General features: G+C 35.5%; 1 protein-coding gene across 1 annotated transcript in view; it reads left to right on the forward strand.

Annotated features, from left to right (window-relative positions):
• LAMA2 (laminin subunit alpha 2) overlaps positions 1-15,644 on the forward strand; it is a 610,905-nt gene that overhangs the window by 391,482 nt on the left and 203,779 nt on the right. The window contains exons 19-23 of the mRNA XM_089921992.1: positions 1,613-1,824; positions 6,654-6,760; positions 7,517-7,780; positions 12,040-12,220; positions 15,055-15,191. Of these exons, the coding sequence (XP_089778118.1) occupies positions 1,613-1,824; positions 6,654-6,760; positions 7,517-7,780; positions 12,040-12,220; positions 15,055-15,191 (901 nt within the window). The remainder of the gene's footprint in view (positions 1-1,612; positions 1,825-6,653; positions 6,761-7,516; positions 7,781-12,039; positions 12,221-15,054; positions 15,192-15,644) is intronic.

Raw genomic sequence — 15,644 nt, forward strand, 5'->3', positions numbered from 1 at the left:
CATTGTATATTGTTATTCTGGTGGAGCAAAGTCACTCTCTTAATGGTAAACAAAATGAGATGTGAATATATGTGGGTGTGATCATGAGCTCTGAATATCAAGTAAGGCAAGAAGAATCGGATTAAAATTCAAAAGGATTTTCTTATCATTATTGACTACCACTCCTGAAGGGATTGTGGGGGAATTTTATGCACTAGAATATTCATTTTTACAACAGAGAATTAATAATTAATATTTGTGGGTGGCAGTATTCATCCAAGCAATATTTATACAATGACTTTCACAATTTATAAAAGATTTTGTTAAAATTAAAACTAGTAATCTCATTAAAAATTACGATAAAAGGTTAATTCTACAAGATTATTATGGTACCTATAAATGTTCTAGAAAACTTAGACTAATCAATGTATCTTACCAAATTAATGACTTTGCCCCACAATCATGATATTATTAAAGTATCCTTATATGATGTACTGTATTTAAACCATTTCTCTTTCTAGAGTAGAGAGCATTTTTCTCTACGTATCTGTAAGTAGATGAGCATAAACATAATGTACTTTTGAGATATATTCCCCTTCAATTTTGACCCTTGCCATACAGGACTTTCTATTTTGCTAAGATGGCACAGAAATCAGAGCTAGCCTGACCATAAGACTTCAGATGTACTGTTTCATTTCTCCTTGGCAAGTGGAGCTTAATATGAAGCATAAGCAAATGTAACTGAAAGAGAAAACAGAGTAGAATATAAATAAGTACTTCCTATAAAGGTGTATCTGTGCATCTGTAACATTAAGTAGCATTGTAAAACATAACTGTGTGGTTAAAGGGAAATTTGATACTATAATTGAAAAAAATCTCTCCCATGCCTCACAAATAAATGAACTTTTGTTTTTCCAATAATATGTACAATAGTGTTTAGTCCTTTAAAAAAAAAAAAAAAGAACTGGAGTTTGCTAATAAGAGTCCTGGGCACCATTAAGCCTCGCCTTATGTCGTGTTACCATAATATGCATCAGGCCTGCTACTCAGTAAAGACTCTTCAGTGGAAACCTGCCTCCATATGGATGTGCAAATGTATAAAAGCCTATTAGTAAGGCAGACATACGGCCCTCACACAAATGATGAGGCTCTTTCGATTTTCTATTTAATAAACTCTGAATTCTCACTACTGAGTTGCCTTGTGAGCCTGCTTCCCCACAACAAGCTCTTGCTGCAGCAACAGAAACGTGTGAACCTTACATATGTGTACAGGAAACAACCAGCTGTGTACATATGTGTTGTCCTGCAAAGGCTTTCCAGCATGGACCTGGATCCTGCTGCAGTGCCAGTGGCAGATTTCTTATTATGCTTTGGTCTCGTCTTCAGTGCCAGTGACAAGATTTTTTTTTCTGGCTGAAATCTAATTACTAGTGGGGCTGGCAGGATTTCATCTTGTATCTACACTGCAGTAACAGAAAAACATTCTTTTAATCACCTTGCATTTGAGAAAAGGAGCGCTTAAAGGGAAAGCATATCCTGGGAGAGGGATAGAATAAAAAAATATATAAACATTGCCCCCAAAGGGTTTCATGAGTTCCTCCCAAATACTCACTGATGCAACTTTTCACCTTAGGTGTGCAGAAGGCTATTTTGGACAACCTTCTCTACCTGGAGGATCGTGTCAGCCATGCCAGTGCAATGACAACCTTGACTTCTCCATCCCTGGCAGCTGTGACAGCTTGTCTGGCTCCTGTCTGATATGTAAGCCAGGTACAACAGGCCGGTACTGTGAGCTTTGTGCTGATGGATATTTTGGAGACGCAGTTGATGCAAAGAACTGTCAGCGTAAGTCCTGAACTATTGATGCCCCTGACAGAATTGATGCATTACACCTCAAAGTAACTGATGAGTTCTTGAGTGGGGATTGGAGGGTAGCAAATTATGTGTAATACATGTAAGATAGATAGATACACAGCCTATACACAGAGTCTGAATATTCTAATACATTTCTTTGTGCTAATAGATTAAATCCTTTCAAAACTGCTGCATTGTTGAAGTATCATTTTTCGAATGATACACATATCTCTGTTTCCACATGGGATGAAGATTTTTAAATACGTTTCTGTCTATGACAGGAAAGAAGAATTTGAAAATTAGGCAGCCCCTATTTATCCTTATTGTTTATTACATTTCTAACCATTTTCTTGAAGTAAATTTATCAGTCTGTATTATTTCATTAGTACCTGTCAGTAGGTATTAATCTGTTATGCTTTCATATGTAAACTTTACATTCTAGCGTTTCACAGCAGGTGTAAAATTCTGCCAATATTCTTACACACTGGCATTTGTAACTGTTGAGGTATTAACCTTAGGACTACTCACAGAATGCTATTTCTGTGTTTTACTTCCACAAATTAGCTATTGTAGGACTTCATCCATATTAGTCAGTACATTCCTACCCTCATCTTGATCTCTTCAGCTGTATTTTTTGGTGTTGCATAGAATTTACAAATGATTTATATTAGTGGTAATATATTATGCAGGAGAGATTTCATTGTGGAGAATTAAATGGAATGAGCATCCTTGTTAGTCCATGTTAGTGCTGGACACTGCCATCATCAACTTCACCTGCTGTGATAATCTTTAGGCAGAGCAGGTTATGATACCAGCTCAATAGTTCACTTCTGCAGATTTCGTTATCTAAGAAGGGACTCTTCCAATCATTCAGTTGGGTCCCAGGACCTGCAACAATACAGAAACCACTGGAAATGTTGTGCCTGTTAGTATCTCTGCTGTAAACACCAAAGACCTGCTAGTCCCGTTCCCCATTTCAATAAGAAATGTGTCTTTCTCCTCACAGGTTTGGAAGATAAGTGCCAGCTTTTTGTCATTTAAAAATGACAATTTATTGAATCAAAAACAAACCACTCTCTGGGACAGTCTGCAGCTATTAATATCACGTGTAAATTGTCAATTGTTTTTAAAGCAAAATTTCCAACAGGCTCAGAAGTGCCTTTAAACACTGTGGGTTTATGGCATCTGTGTAAAACCATAAAGAACTTAAGAAATTCTCCAGTTCAGACTCATCATCTAGGATCTACACTTTCTACCTATGTGATGCTGGGCAAGACATTTGACCTCACTGAGATTCAGTTTCCTCATTTACATAAAGGGTCCTAATTTTCAACGAGGATTAAAGGATCTAGCATGTGAGAGTATCTAGTGAGCTGCCTGGGGCATGGGATACTCACACATGGTAGCTCCTTCGGTAGAGATGCTCACTAATTCTGAGGCTGTGTTACTCGCTGAATGACCTCATTTTCTATCTTCCAATAACCCCCTCCATAAAGTTGAAGAGACAGTTCCACTCTTTTTATTGTGGTAAATTCAGGATCTGTGGCATGAAGTCTTAACACGTAGAAGAATATGGTATAAAAACATTTTTGAACCATCACCAATTTTTATATCACTTGCCATGAAGTATAGACATAATTATGTTTTTAATGCTCTTTAGCATATAAAAATACCAAAACACATTTATTATCTATTTTTAACTTTTCATAGATATAATAGCTCTTCTATGCATAGTTAGTAAACCTTTACAAAAAGAAAATTCATAATAAACTATTATTTTAGTTGCCTCTGGATCTGTTCATGAAAAGTACACCACTACTAAGAAATATATTTTGCTTTTTAAATTTATATACATATTTTTGTGTCATACATTTCATTTAAAAATGCCACTTAAAAATTCTGTATTGCTTTTGTTTTTTGTTTTGTTTTGTTTTGTTTTTGCGTTACGCGGGCCTCTCACTGTTGTGGCCTCTCCCGTTGCGGAGCACAGGCTCCGGACGCGCAGGCTCAGCGGCCATGGCTCACGGGCCCAGCCGCTCCGCGGCACGTGGGGTCTTCCCGGACCGGGGCACGAACCTGTGTCCCCTGCATCGGCAGGCGGACTCTCAACCACTGCGCCACCAGGGAAGCCCGAAAAGTGGCTTTTAATTTATAAATTATTTGAGATTTTTTAAATCGATGTATCATATATATATATATGAAATATATAAAGAAATTAAAAGTATATATAACAATTCTAGTAGCCAAATGAAATGGATATTTAAAGAAAATATTTTCTTCAGCCTCTTCTCACACACCAGCTATAGACTATCCGTAGGCTATTACCTGAGTAAGATAACTGGCTGGGACAAGTTTTTAAATGGCCACCCAACAAGTATCAAGTTAGCAGACACTGAAGACCAAACTATTGGAAGAAAAATCAAGCAGTTTTTAGGAAAGCAGTAAAGCTAAGTAGTGCTTCCAGCCCCATGAACAGAAAAATAGTGCGGGCTGATGGAGTAGCTATTTATAATGTATTTATAAGTTGTGCTCAAATCAAAGTATTCAGAGACATGAAATATTGTACAAAATTTACAAAAACCATCTACGAATAGTCTAAATTCCCATGTCATCTCCCCCTCACATTTTTACTCTGGTATCAGTGCAATTATATGTACCATTAAAAATACACTTGTAGAGTACAAAGTGAACCATTAATTACTGTTCTATTTGTGAAAAAGCTTCTTAATTTTTAGACTGATTTATTATATATTTCAGAATAACATCAGACAACTTTGTAACATAAAAATGACAAAAGGTTACTTAAACCAAATACATTTTCTATCTTTGGAGATAGTATATAATATATACTATCATAGTAATAAGGTTTATAGTATATAAACTGAGGATAGTATATGTCTTCCTCAGTTTAAAAATTATAATGCTGTACTCCTAATACACTTGAAAAAGTTGTTTTTATCTTATATACATTTTATTGAATATGTTTGACATATAACATTGTGTAAATTTACGGTGTGCAATGTGTTACTTTAATAAATTTATATATTGTAACATGGTTGCCATTGTAGCAGTATTTATCCTGTTACATAATTTGTAGTACAATATTGTCTATATTCATTATACTGTGCATTAGATCACTATAGCTTATTAACTACTTATTGCAGTTTTTTACCCTAAACAGCAATAATTTTATCCCCCCATTCTCCATCCTATGGTAACGATCATTTTACTCTGTTTTTTTTTTTTATGAGTTTGACTTATTTAGATTCCACATATAAGTGATATCATACAGTACTTGTCTTTCTTTTTTTTTAATTTATTTTTATTTTTGGCTGCGTTGGGTCTTCGTTGCTGTGCAAGGGCTTTCTCTAGTTGCGGCAAGCGGGGGCCACTCTTCATCGCGGTGCGCAGGCCTCTCACTATCGTGGCCTCTCTTGTTGTGGAGCACAGGCTCCAGATGCACAGGCTCAGTAGTTGTGCCTCACGGGCCTAGTTGCTCCGCGGCATGTGGGATCTTCCCAGACCAGGGCTCGAACCCGTGTCCCCTGCATTAGCAGGCAGATTCTCAATCACTGCACCACCAGGGAAGCCCAGTACTTGTCTTTCTATATCTGACTTATCTCACTTAGCATAGCGTGCTCAAGTTCCATCCAAATGGCAGGATACCCTCCTTCCTCATGGCTGAGTAATATTCCATTGTGTATATACATCACATCTTTTTATCCATTCACCCACTGATGGGCAGTTAGGATGTTTCCATATCTTGGCTATTGTGAATAATGCTGCAGTAAACATGGGAGTGCATATATCTCTTCAAAACACTGTTTTCATTTATTTTGGGTATATATCCAGAAATGGGATTGCTGGATTGTATGGTGGATCTGTTTTTAACATTTTGAGGAAATTCCATATTGTTTTCCATAGTGGTTGGACCAGTTTACACTCCCACCAACAGTGTATAAGCGTTCCCTTTTCATCCCGTTCCCACCACCACTTGTTGTCTCTTGTCTTCTTGATGGCAGCCATTTTAACAGGTGTGAGGTGATATCTCATTGTGGTTTTGATTTGCATTCCCCTGATGATTAGTGATGTTGAGCATCTTTTCATGTGCTTGTTGGCCACTTTGATATCCTCTTTAGAAAAATGTCTACTTGGTTCTACGGTCTTACATACTTTTCTAATCTTAAAGGTATGTATATATTTCCCCTCAAGCTCATTTTTTGAGCTTAACACAAAAGCTGGCATATTGTAAATAATCATTAAATTGGAAAAAATTAATTAATTTTGCTTCATTAATTTTAGAATTAATATTATGCCATGGGTGCTATTCATTTTGATAATTTCTCAAAATTATTTCAGCTCTAGAGTCAGTATGCATTACTTATACTGAGATTATATTTTAGGTGCTACCCCAGTGTATCTATGAAGAAGCAAAACAGCTGGAGAACAGGTGGAAAGAACATTTTACCTGAAGTCAACTATATCACCTACTAATCATGTGGCCTTGTTTGAGTTATGGCTACGTGGAAATTCAGTGTCTTCATTCTGAGAATTTGAATACTAATGGTGACATTAGTATTTTCACAGCATATGAATGTGCCAGGAACTATGCTGTTGCTTTACATAAATATCTCTACAGCTTATAGAGTGGGTGTAAACATCAAATAATATAATGCTTAACAGAACCCCTAGCAATCAGAAAACATTCTATTCTAAAACTTTGTGGCCAATGTTACCACCTGGGGGATATTACTATTTAGCAAACCTATTAAGACTATTAGAACATTTTTCCCAATCACAGATCTCTCTTCTCTTTGCAGCTTGCCTCTGTAATGCCAACGGCTCCTTTTCTGAGGTTTGCCACGCTCAGACGGGACAGTGTGAATGCAAACCTAACGTGCAGGGGCGGCAGTGTGATGAATGTAAGGTAAGAAGTAGGAGCTGACCATGATTACTTCTTCCTTCAAACTTCTCATTGGCTTTCACTGACGTACTCCTGAGCATATTGAAAGACAAGTTCAGGAATATCTCATTGTACATATAAAATTACTGTGATCATTGAAATGTTTTTTTCAAAATAGAACAAAATTTACCATACACTAGCATTTGACCCTCAACCTGTATTTCCTTGGTAGTAAATTTGTGTAATATTTACTGTAATTCAGATGCTTCTGAAACAGCATACAAATTTAATCCCAGTCTGTGGCGAGTCATGTATTCTTTCTTTTGCTTTTATGTTTTTGGCCGAAAAAAAAAGTGTCACACCCTTTGCTCTTATCAAACACTTTGTACTAGTTCCATCAGTTAAAAGTTCCAGTGAGCACTCTACTCAACAAAAGTTTTCAGTAGAGAAGTAAATCAATGTATTTTTTTTAGATACCATTTTGCTAAAATGAAACAAAAATCAAAATATGTTGCTCTCTGTTCCTGCACGTATTGCCCTGCCTTCAGTATGGTGAGCACCTGAAATTCCTCCATAAGAGGACATGGATTTGCACTGTCTCCTTCACATATATATGTAATTTTTTGGTGATAAACACTGTTAAGCAGAACCAAGCATTTCTCAGGTGTCAAACCGGCCGTCTGTAGGAAGTTTGGAAATGTCATTTGCTTCTATCTCTTGAATAACATTATGTGCTCTTTTTTTGTTGTTTTTGTTTCATTTTTCTGTTGGCCTTTAAAGCCCACTATGTGGTGGGACCCAGAGAAGCGATTCTGTGTGTCCTGTGGCTGCAATCCCATTGGCTCTGTGACACCACAGTGTGATATCACAGGAAGATGTGTCTGTAAATCAGGCTTCGTAGGGAAACAATGCACCCTCAACAGGCAGGTGCACCGACAGAAGGAGCAGCCACAGAGAGCGCAGCCAGTGCTGGGGTCTCCCCAGAGGTGGGGTGTCAGCAGCTCCAGTGGATGTCCTCGGGGAGCCTATCGACCCCCAGCTCCGGTAATCCCAGAGGCGCTGCATGGCTCGTGCCTCAGCATGTTGTGTTCCATGTGCTGCTGCTGACCTGCCCTGGTGCCATTTTACCAAATAAAGGTTGCTAAGTGTGCAAATTGCAAATGCGAAAACTAGACAATTCCTGATTGAAGCCTTGCCTTTTAAAAATAGCTATCGAAAAAAAAAAATAGCTATCGATATCTTTTTTTTAATCAATATCTTTTTTAAAGCCTATTCAAGTTCACATGTTCATAAAAGTTTCAATTGATCATGGATATGTAGAAAACAAAGAAAAATTTACTGGTAGGAACCTATAATCTTAGAAGGGGAAGGAACCTCGGGCATCATTTGGAGCAAATGAAGGGAACACACGAATGAATAAATGAAGGGAAATCTAGCAAAGAAAGTGAGATCTAGCCAAGAAAATCTAGCCCATTGATCTGACATTGGGCTGACCTTTCATCATAATTAATGATTTTGTTACATTTCCACATTACAATTTTGTTCACGTATACAACAAACACAAGAAATGCACTTTCACACACTATAAATGTACAACATACACAAAGTAAGTTAGCATGTTTTCTACTACAAAAGTTTGGTCCCCCTTCTCACAGGGCAAAACAAAACAAATGTTGGGAGGAAGGAAGTTAGGAAGGGAGAGGGGAGAAAGGAAGAGAGGAGGAAGGAGGGAAGAATAGGTCCAAGGCCAAGTTGCAAAGTACCAGGAGACAGTACTTGCCGGTGTAGAATCAGAGCTCAGGAGAACTAAGGGTAGGGGATAGAAAAGGAAGATGGAGTAGGAGGAAGGCGGGGAGGAAGAAGAACAAATTTATGGTTTTATTTCTTGGCTCTTTATTGACATTTTAAAAAAACTACTTTTGATATCAGACTGCCTCAGATCAAATCCCAACTCCAACACTGCCTGTAAACTGTAAAAGAGTTTCTTAAATCTTTCTGTAATTCAGCTTTTTCATCTATAGTAGGACCTACTTCATAGGGTTTGTGTTGGCTCAGATCCTCCAAGGAGCAAATGCCAAGAGATTTACTGGGGGAAAACTCCAGTGAAGGATGATGGAGGAGAGAGCAGTATGCAGGGAGCCTTCTACTGAAATGCGGGTCTGACCATGTGAAAGGAGAGAGGGAAGGAAATATTGAGTAGGAGAGTCTCATTGGGTGCATTCTGCCCAAATCTCAAATTCTTAGCCTGGCCAGTAGGGAGTGCCCCAGCAAAATTTGCCCATTGGAGGAATCTTGGATTGGGCAGGAAGATTCTAGTACTTCAGTGTACCAGTCATTGATATGGAGAAGCGTGACTTGCTGTGAGCTCCTCCACTAGATCCAAAAGAGTGGAAGCTGGGACTTGTCAATCAGCGACACTCCCACTGCAGGCTCTCTTGCAGGGAGATCTATCCAGGCACCTCCATGGCTGTTTCCAGGTGTCATGAGAAGAGTGCATAAGACACACATCTGAAGAGTTCTCAGTAAATGTTAGGTATTATTACTGTTATTACTATTGTTATTAAATGAAGAAAGCTTTAAAAGAGATTATGTTTTTCAGAAATAAATGCAAACATTGAAAGTGAAAGAAAAGAACAATAACTGATCAGTATGTCTCCAAAATATAAATTTAACAGAATTTTAACCCTGATACATGCCCTTTTCCTACATATCCTACAGCACTGATGTATGATGGAGTGGTGTTTTGTCCTGAGACCATTTTTCCTTTGAGGCAGTATATGTGAGAGTTAAGAGCACAGACTCTGAAGCCAGTCTAGTTGATTTGGCTGACTCCGCAATTGGTTAGCTGGTAACCAAATTACTTGACCTTTCTATGCCTCAGTTTCACTACTCTGTAAAAAGTTGATGCTAATAACTATCTTCCAGGATTGCCTCGAGATTTTGAATGAATTCATATTTTTAAAGGGCTTTAGAACAGTGCTTGGTACATAGCAAGTACAATGCGTAAGTGATAGTTTTTATTATTACCCCAAATGAGAATAATTTATGGGAGCTCATCAAACTCTCCACTGAGACTAGGCAGGCACTTTCTTCCATATATGTTTTACCTCATTAATCTCAATTACTGACTAGGAATATTTGTTCCTTAAAGTTGTTTACTACAGGGTTTTTCCTGGTCTGTGAAATAAATTTTTGATCACCAATTTATTAAAATTTTATTACTGAAATTTTGTAGTATTTGTTTTGGTATAACCTAGGCTTTAAAATTACATTAGTTAAATATTAGAAAAGTATGATAGGGACATTCTCATATATTTCTTCATATAATCAACTTTGGAATTTTTAAAATAACTAATGATTTGAAAGTTTATTTAATATTTTATTGATTTATGCATTAAAGATAGATAGATACGCTAAGTAAAGCAAACTTAGGAAATAAAGATGAATGTAAAGTACTATCTCTACAATTCACATTCTAAGTCAAGAAAATTTAGGAAATAAGGACAAATGCGAAGTACAACTTTTTTTTAAATTTTAATATATAATGTTCTAGTCTTTTATTTCTATGTATATATGTTTCTATCAGTGTGTGTCTGAATGGTATGTGTATCTTTACAGATATGTAATTAGAATTATAGTGTGTACATAATTTTGTATTCTGCTTTTTAAAATTTTACTTAACGCTATATTCTACGTATATTCATATCATTAAAACTGCTTCAAAACAGGATTTTAATGATTGCATATATTTCATGACATGAATGTATCACAATTTAATTTATTCAACTTTTTCTCTAATATTGAACATTTAACTGCCTCTACAGTTACTCACTATGATAAATAATATTGTAATGGGCATGCTTGTACTTTAACCATTTTCTTAATTTCTGATTACGTATTAGAAGGATACATTGAATTGCTTTTTATGAATAAAAATACTATATGTTTTCATTTTTTCTTATAACTTAATTTAACTTCAAAATCAAGTGTTAGGTCATTTGCTAGAAGTGATGCACACTTCCGTCTTTAATTATATAGTGAAAGCTGAAATAGAACTAGAAATAAAAATAAAGTCAGCAGGAAATATAAAGATTAAAATGATTATCAAACATAACCCATTTTAGATTTAAAAAACAAAACTATTCCTAGCAACAGTCATTTTAAGAAACTAATTTTCAGTGTGATTTTGTTTTCTAGGACTTATTTTTAATATTGTTAACAATAATGGCAAAAATACATAATGAGTCTTCTTCATTTCTCTTTGGGTGGCTCACATTAAATAGCAAGATTTATTTTTTCCAAGAAGTAATTAAGTCTAATTTTCCAAAATAGGAATTAGTTTTACAAAGAAGTAATTACTGAGACTAAGTTTCCAGATAAAAATATCGTAATAATATGACAAACTTCTATTTAAAAGACAGCCCTGACATACTTTAAGTAGGATATGTGCTTTTCAATTTTCTGGTAGGAGTGATTTTTAATCCATCAGCATTTTCTAACATAGTCACTCTAGGTCTGATAACATGTATTTCCAGAAAGTCAGCCAAAGCTAGTAGTGCTTGACCATGGAAGGTTATTTGTTATAAATAGATAAGAGATATGCATATGAATCACTCATAAGAGGATGAAAGTTTCCCTGTTTCAACCTAATCTGGTGCTTTGATATGTGATCTCACAAATCAGTTTTGATCGTTAGAATGAAACCCAACAAACTAGATATCAGTCAAACCACTTATTTTGTCAGTATAGGCATAACCTAAGAGTTATATTTATAATGTGAGCCCTATAGTGATGATTAGAAGTATTTATGGATATACGACAAAAATTACGTCAAATATAAGAGGGAAAAAAAGATTTATTTTAACTTTAGGCTGCTGGCCAATAATATTGAAAACATATTTACCAAGTAAAAGGACTTAATAAGATCTGAAAATAATCAATTCAGATTATTAGGAATAAAACAAGAAAAAATTTTAATTAAATAGAAATGCCACCCTCGCTTATTTCCACATTTCCATTAGAATCTTGAGAGGTGTAGGGAAACGCTGGTGAAAATATAACAGACAATAATAGTGCCCTAATTCTTCCAATAATCTCGATAGAATTTCAAAGTAATTGAACTTTTCTCTTGGACATTATAGAAAAGGTCCATTAGATTAAATGACAGCCCAGTTGTCGTAACATCACTGAAGAACCCGGATAACCCCAGGCTCCTCTTTTCCCACCTGATCTTACCATGCATCTTGTGCCATTGTGAATTAATTGATTTAAATGTAATTTTTCTCTTTCCTCTTCTATGCCAGCCTGAAACCTTTGGCCTCCAATCAGCAAGGGGGTGTATTCCCTGCAACTGCAATTCCTTTGGGTCTAAATCATTTGACTGCGAAGAGAGTGGTCAGTGTTGGTGCCAGCCCGGAGTAACAGGAAAGAAATGTGATCGCTGTGCCCACGGCTATTTCAACTTTCAAGAAGGAGGATGCACAGGTCTGTAAATGAGACTAAGCTCCATGCATTCATTATCTGCTTTTGGTGTTTAAGCATTTGGAACAGTTGGTTCTACAAGGTTCCCAGAAGTTAAGGGAAATACACTTTGACAACAAGCAAGTATTGATATATAATGCAAATAATATTTAACCTAACATATATATATATTTTTTAAATAAATTAGATGAAATACATTGCAGTTTGAAACACTGCCCTATAAATAACTGTGCTTGCAATAAAACTCCATCAGCAGGTCCCAGTTCTGCTGTCTCCCTCCCCTTCTGTGACCTCTATTCAGCCAGTCGCTCAAAGGCTACTGCAGCTTGAAAGTCAGATGTTCAATTTTTCTGGTGCCAGTGTTACCTTAGTTTAAACATTACTCGCAGGCTAATACAGTTCAACTTTTACTCTTCCTATTGCAAAATTGGTACAAGGATCAGGGAAGTTAATATCTTTCTCTGGTACCAAAAAAGAAATATTTTCATCTACTTTCAGGTGCCTTGAAAACTGTGATGTTCTGAGAGAGAAATAGATTGGCTCTAGATATTTGTCAGTTCCTGAGAAATTGCAAGCCAGGTTTTTTAACCATGGCTCCCTCAAGCAGTGTCCTCCTATGTCCGGCCACAGCCTTCCTACAGATCCTGACTGAAGAAAATAGGAATTAGCACACTACAGATGAAAGTAAAGATTGAACATTTGCCTTAATTTTATGCCACCAAGTTGGAATTGACCCCTATTCCAACAGTCACTAGGTTGAATATTACCCTTGTTTACTAAACTCACTGATGCAACATTGATGGTACTCTTACACTCACAGCACCATAATAAATACATGGCAAGATTTTAAGATACTGTTATTGACTACTGTAGCAAATTTATGTGAGAAGTGGCAGGAATAATATTTAAAGTTCTTTTAAAAGCCAGTACCTTTCAGATATTCTCAACCACTTCTGATGTATACAGGTTTTATCATAAATTCAGCCATTATAAGTTATTCTGAATATTATAATTACAGATCCTCTAAGAATCTATGTATGATCTCTAAGGCAATATCTGTATATACTAAAAACTTTATAGAGCTGCATTTTAAAATATACTCCGTTCTTTATAAACACAACTCTCACTAGCATTTTCACTGAATCTGAATTGATGAAAAAGTACTACACATTCAAATATATCCACTACCAGAAATTATAAATACAAAAAAAATTATTTTAAATTGTGAAACAGTGATAACATTTTAGAAATGCAAACTTAGTAGCATTCGAACCTGGAGAAGCAGAACAGAAAAAAATATAGCACAGGACAGGCAGGGTAGCATTACGGTTGAGAGCATGACTCTCACCAAAGAGCTTGGATTTGTTTAGTGACTCCACCAGCAACTAGTTATATGACCTTGACTGAGTGACCTGGCCTCACTGTCCCTCTGCAAAATTCATCTGTTAAGTCAGGAAAATAATAGTATCTACCTCACTGGGGTTTTGTAAGAATTAGTTGAGTTAATGGCTATAAAAGATTCAGAGAAATGCCTGGCACTAAAAGTGCTATGTAAGTGTTCATCATCATTTTTGTTTATTAGTATTATCAATTGTGATAAACATTCTGTTTCGGTAGGGAAAACTAGCTAATTACTCAAGTCTTCCTATTCAGTGTTGTGCTTCCATTGAAGAACTACTTAGAGAATTTCTACTTGCAAGTAGATTGTAACTGTCCCAAGACATTCTTTAGCACATAAGTTTAAACATAACGTGAAAATATTTTTCTTCTTAATAAAGGGTATATATAAAATAAATCCTTTGGCTTAAAATTAGCAACAACAACAATAATAAAAACAGCAGCTAACATTTATGTCAAGCATCGTGCTACACATTTTTCACAGCGGGATAGAATGCTGTGAGCAATGATAATTGTGATCCCTTGAGAAGTGAACTTAATCAAATAAACTAAATGTATTTTTAAAAAGATTTAATCATCATATAACTAATTAAAGATTTCTCATAACATTAGTCTTCTATTTGAATCTGAGTATTTGATGGTATTTTTCTCTTTCACTTTTTTGATTTGAAATGCTGCACTAAGGTATACTCAGCAACTGAGTCAACTATAGCTAATAAGTGGCATGCACTCCTTGTCTTGAATGGCTTTGAAGATCTTCTCAAATCTTTTTTTTTCTGTCAGATCTTATTTTTGCATTCTTTGAGAAAGCGCAATGGATAGGGATGTTTGCACTCTTCACATATAGTGTCATAGCTAGGAAAATGAAAAATCCATTGAAAAGAAATAACGCAGGTGGTAAATGAAACTCAAAAAATATTTTTATATGTAAATATATTTCTGTAGTTCAACTATTTAAAAAATATTTGCACAACTGAAATATCCTGATGTCATTTTAATTAAATGTACGATATACTGAATTTAGGAAGCTTATTAAGCTTATTGTTTTTATTGCAAATCTGAGTCATCAGCAGGAAGGAAATATTAATCTATACAGCACAGAAACATTAGTTATGAACTTAAATATAGAAACAGAATTGTAACCTTGATAGTATCTAGATATAAGGGAATACAGTTAACAGGGAATCTAATACATCGGTTCTTTTTCTCCTTAATCGAAAAGCAAAAATGTTTTACCCTTTAAAATTATTAAATGAAATTCAGTATATATTTATTGAACAACGCCTCTGAAATACACTGTACTATAATATAAAAGATGAATGAGGTGAGTCATTTTCAAGGATCTTTAACCAAATAAGATGACACAAATCGCAAAAAAAACAACACAAACACTTTATATCAAATTATTTTTTTCTTTTTTAATCCTTTCACCTGTGAAGCTTGTGACTGTTCCCATCTGGGTAATAATTGTGACCCAAAGACAGGTCGATGCATTTGCCCACCCAATACCATTGGAGAGAAATGTTCTAAATGTATACCTAATACCTGGGGCCACAGCATTACCACTGGTTGTAAGGTGAGTGAATTGCTTTATTTCATCTCATAATGTCTTTTAAGGATTTCTATTTTGGTAGACCTCAGTAGTCTGGCATTTCAAAAGTCAATATTATATTACAAAACAATACAGAACTATCACTATAGCATGCTTGCAGGTATTGATCAGTATCTTACCTTTTACTTGTGGGAAAGATGATAAAGTAAATGTACATTTATGCAGCTTCATCCATTGATACTTACAAAAAAAAAAGGAGGAAAAAGAACCAAAAATTCTAAAATGAAACCGGAAACATCTGTAACTTCATACCTACACACAATGAATATATCTGCAAAGTACAAGGAAATTAAGAACGAATTAAAAGAATTTGCCAAAAATCCATAAGAATTTCTCCCAACTTATACCTAGGTGTCAGTTTTCAGGAAGTAGGAGAGAAGATTCTGAAGAGTCATATAAACAACCTTTAGCTTAGAA

The sequence above is a fragment of the Delphinapterus leucas genome, chromosome 12, assembly GCF_059928025.1.
Source record: "Delphinapterus leucas isolate spDelLeu-1000000601 "Yukka" chromosome 12, BTC_Dleu_Yukka2, whole genome shotgun sequence".
Taxonomy (NCBI): Eukaryota; Metazoa; Chordata; class Mammalia; order Artiodactyla; family Monodontidae; genus Delphinapterus; species Delphinapterus leucas.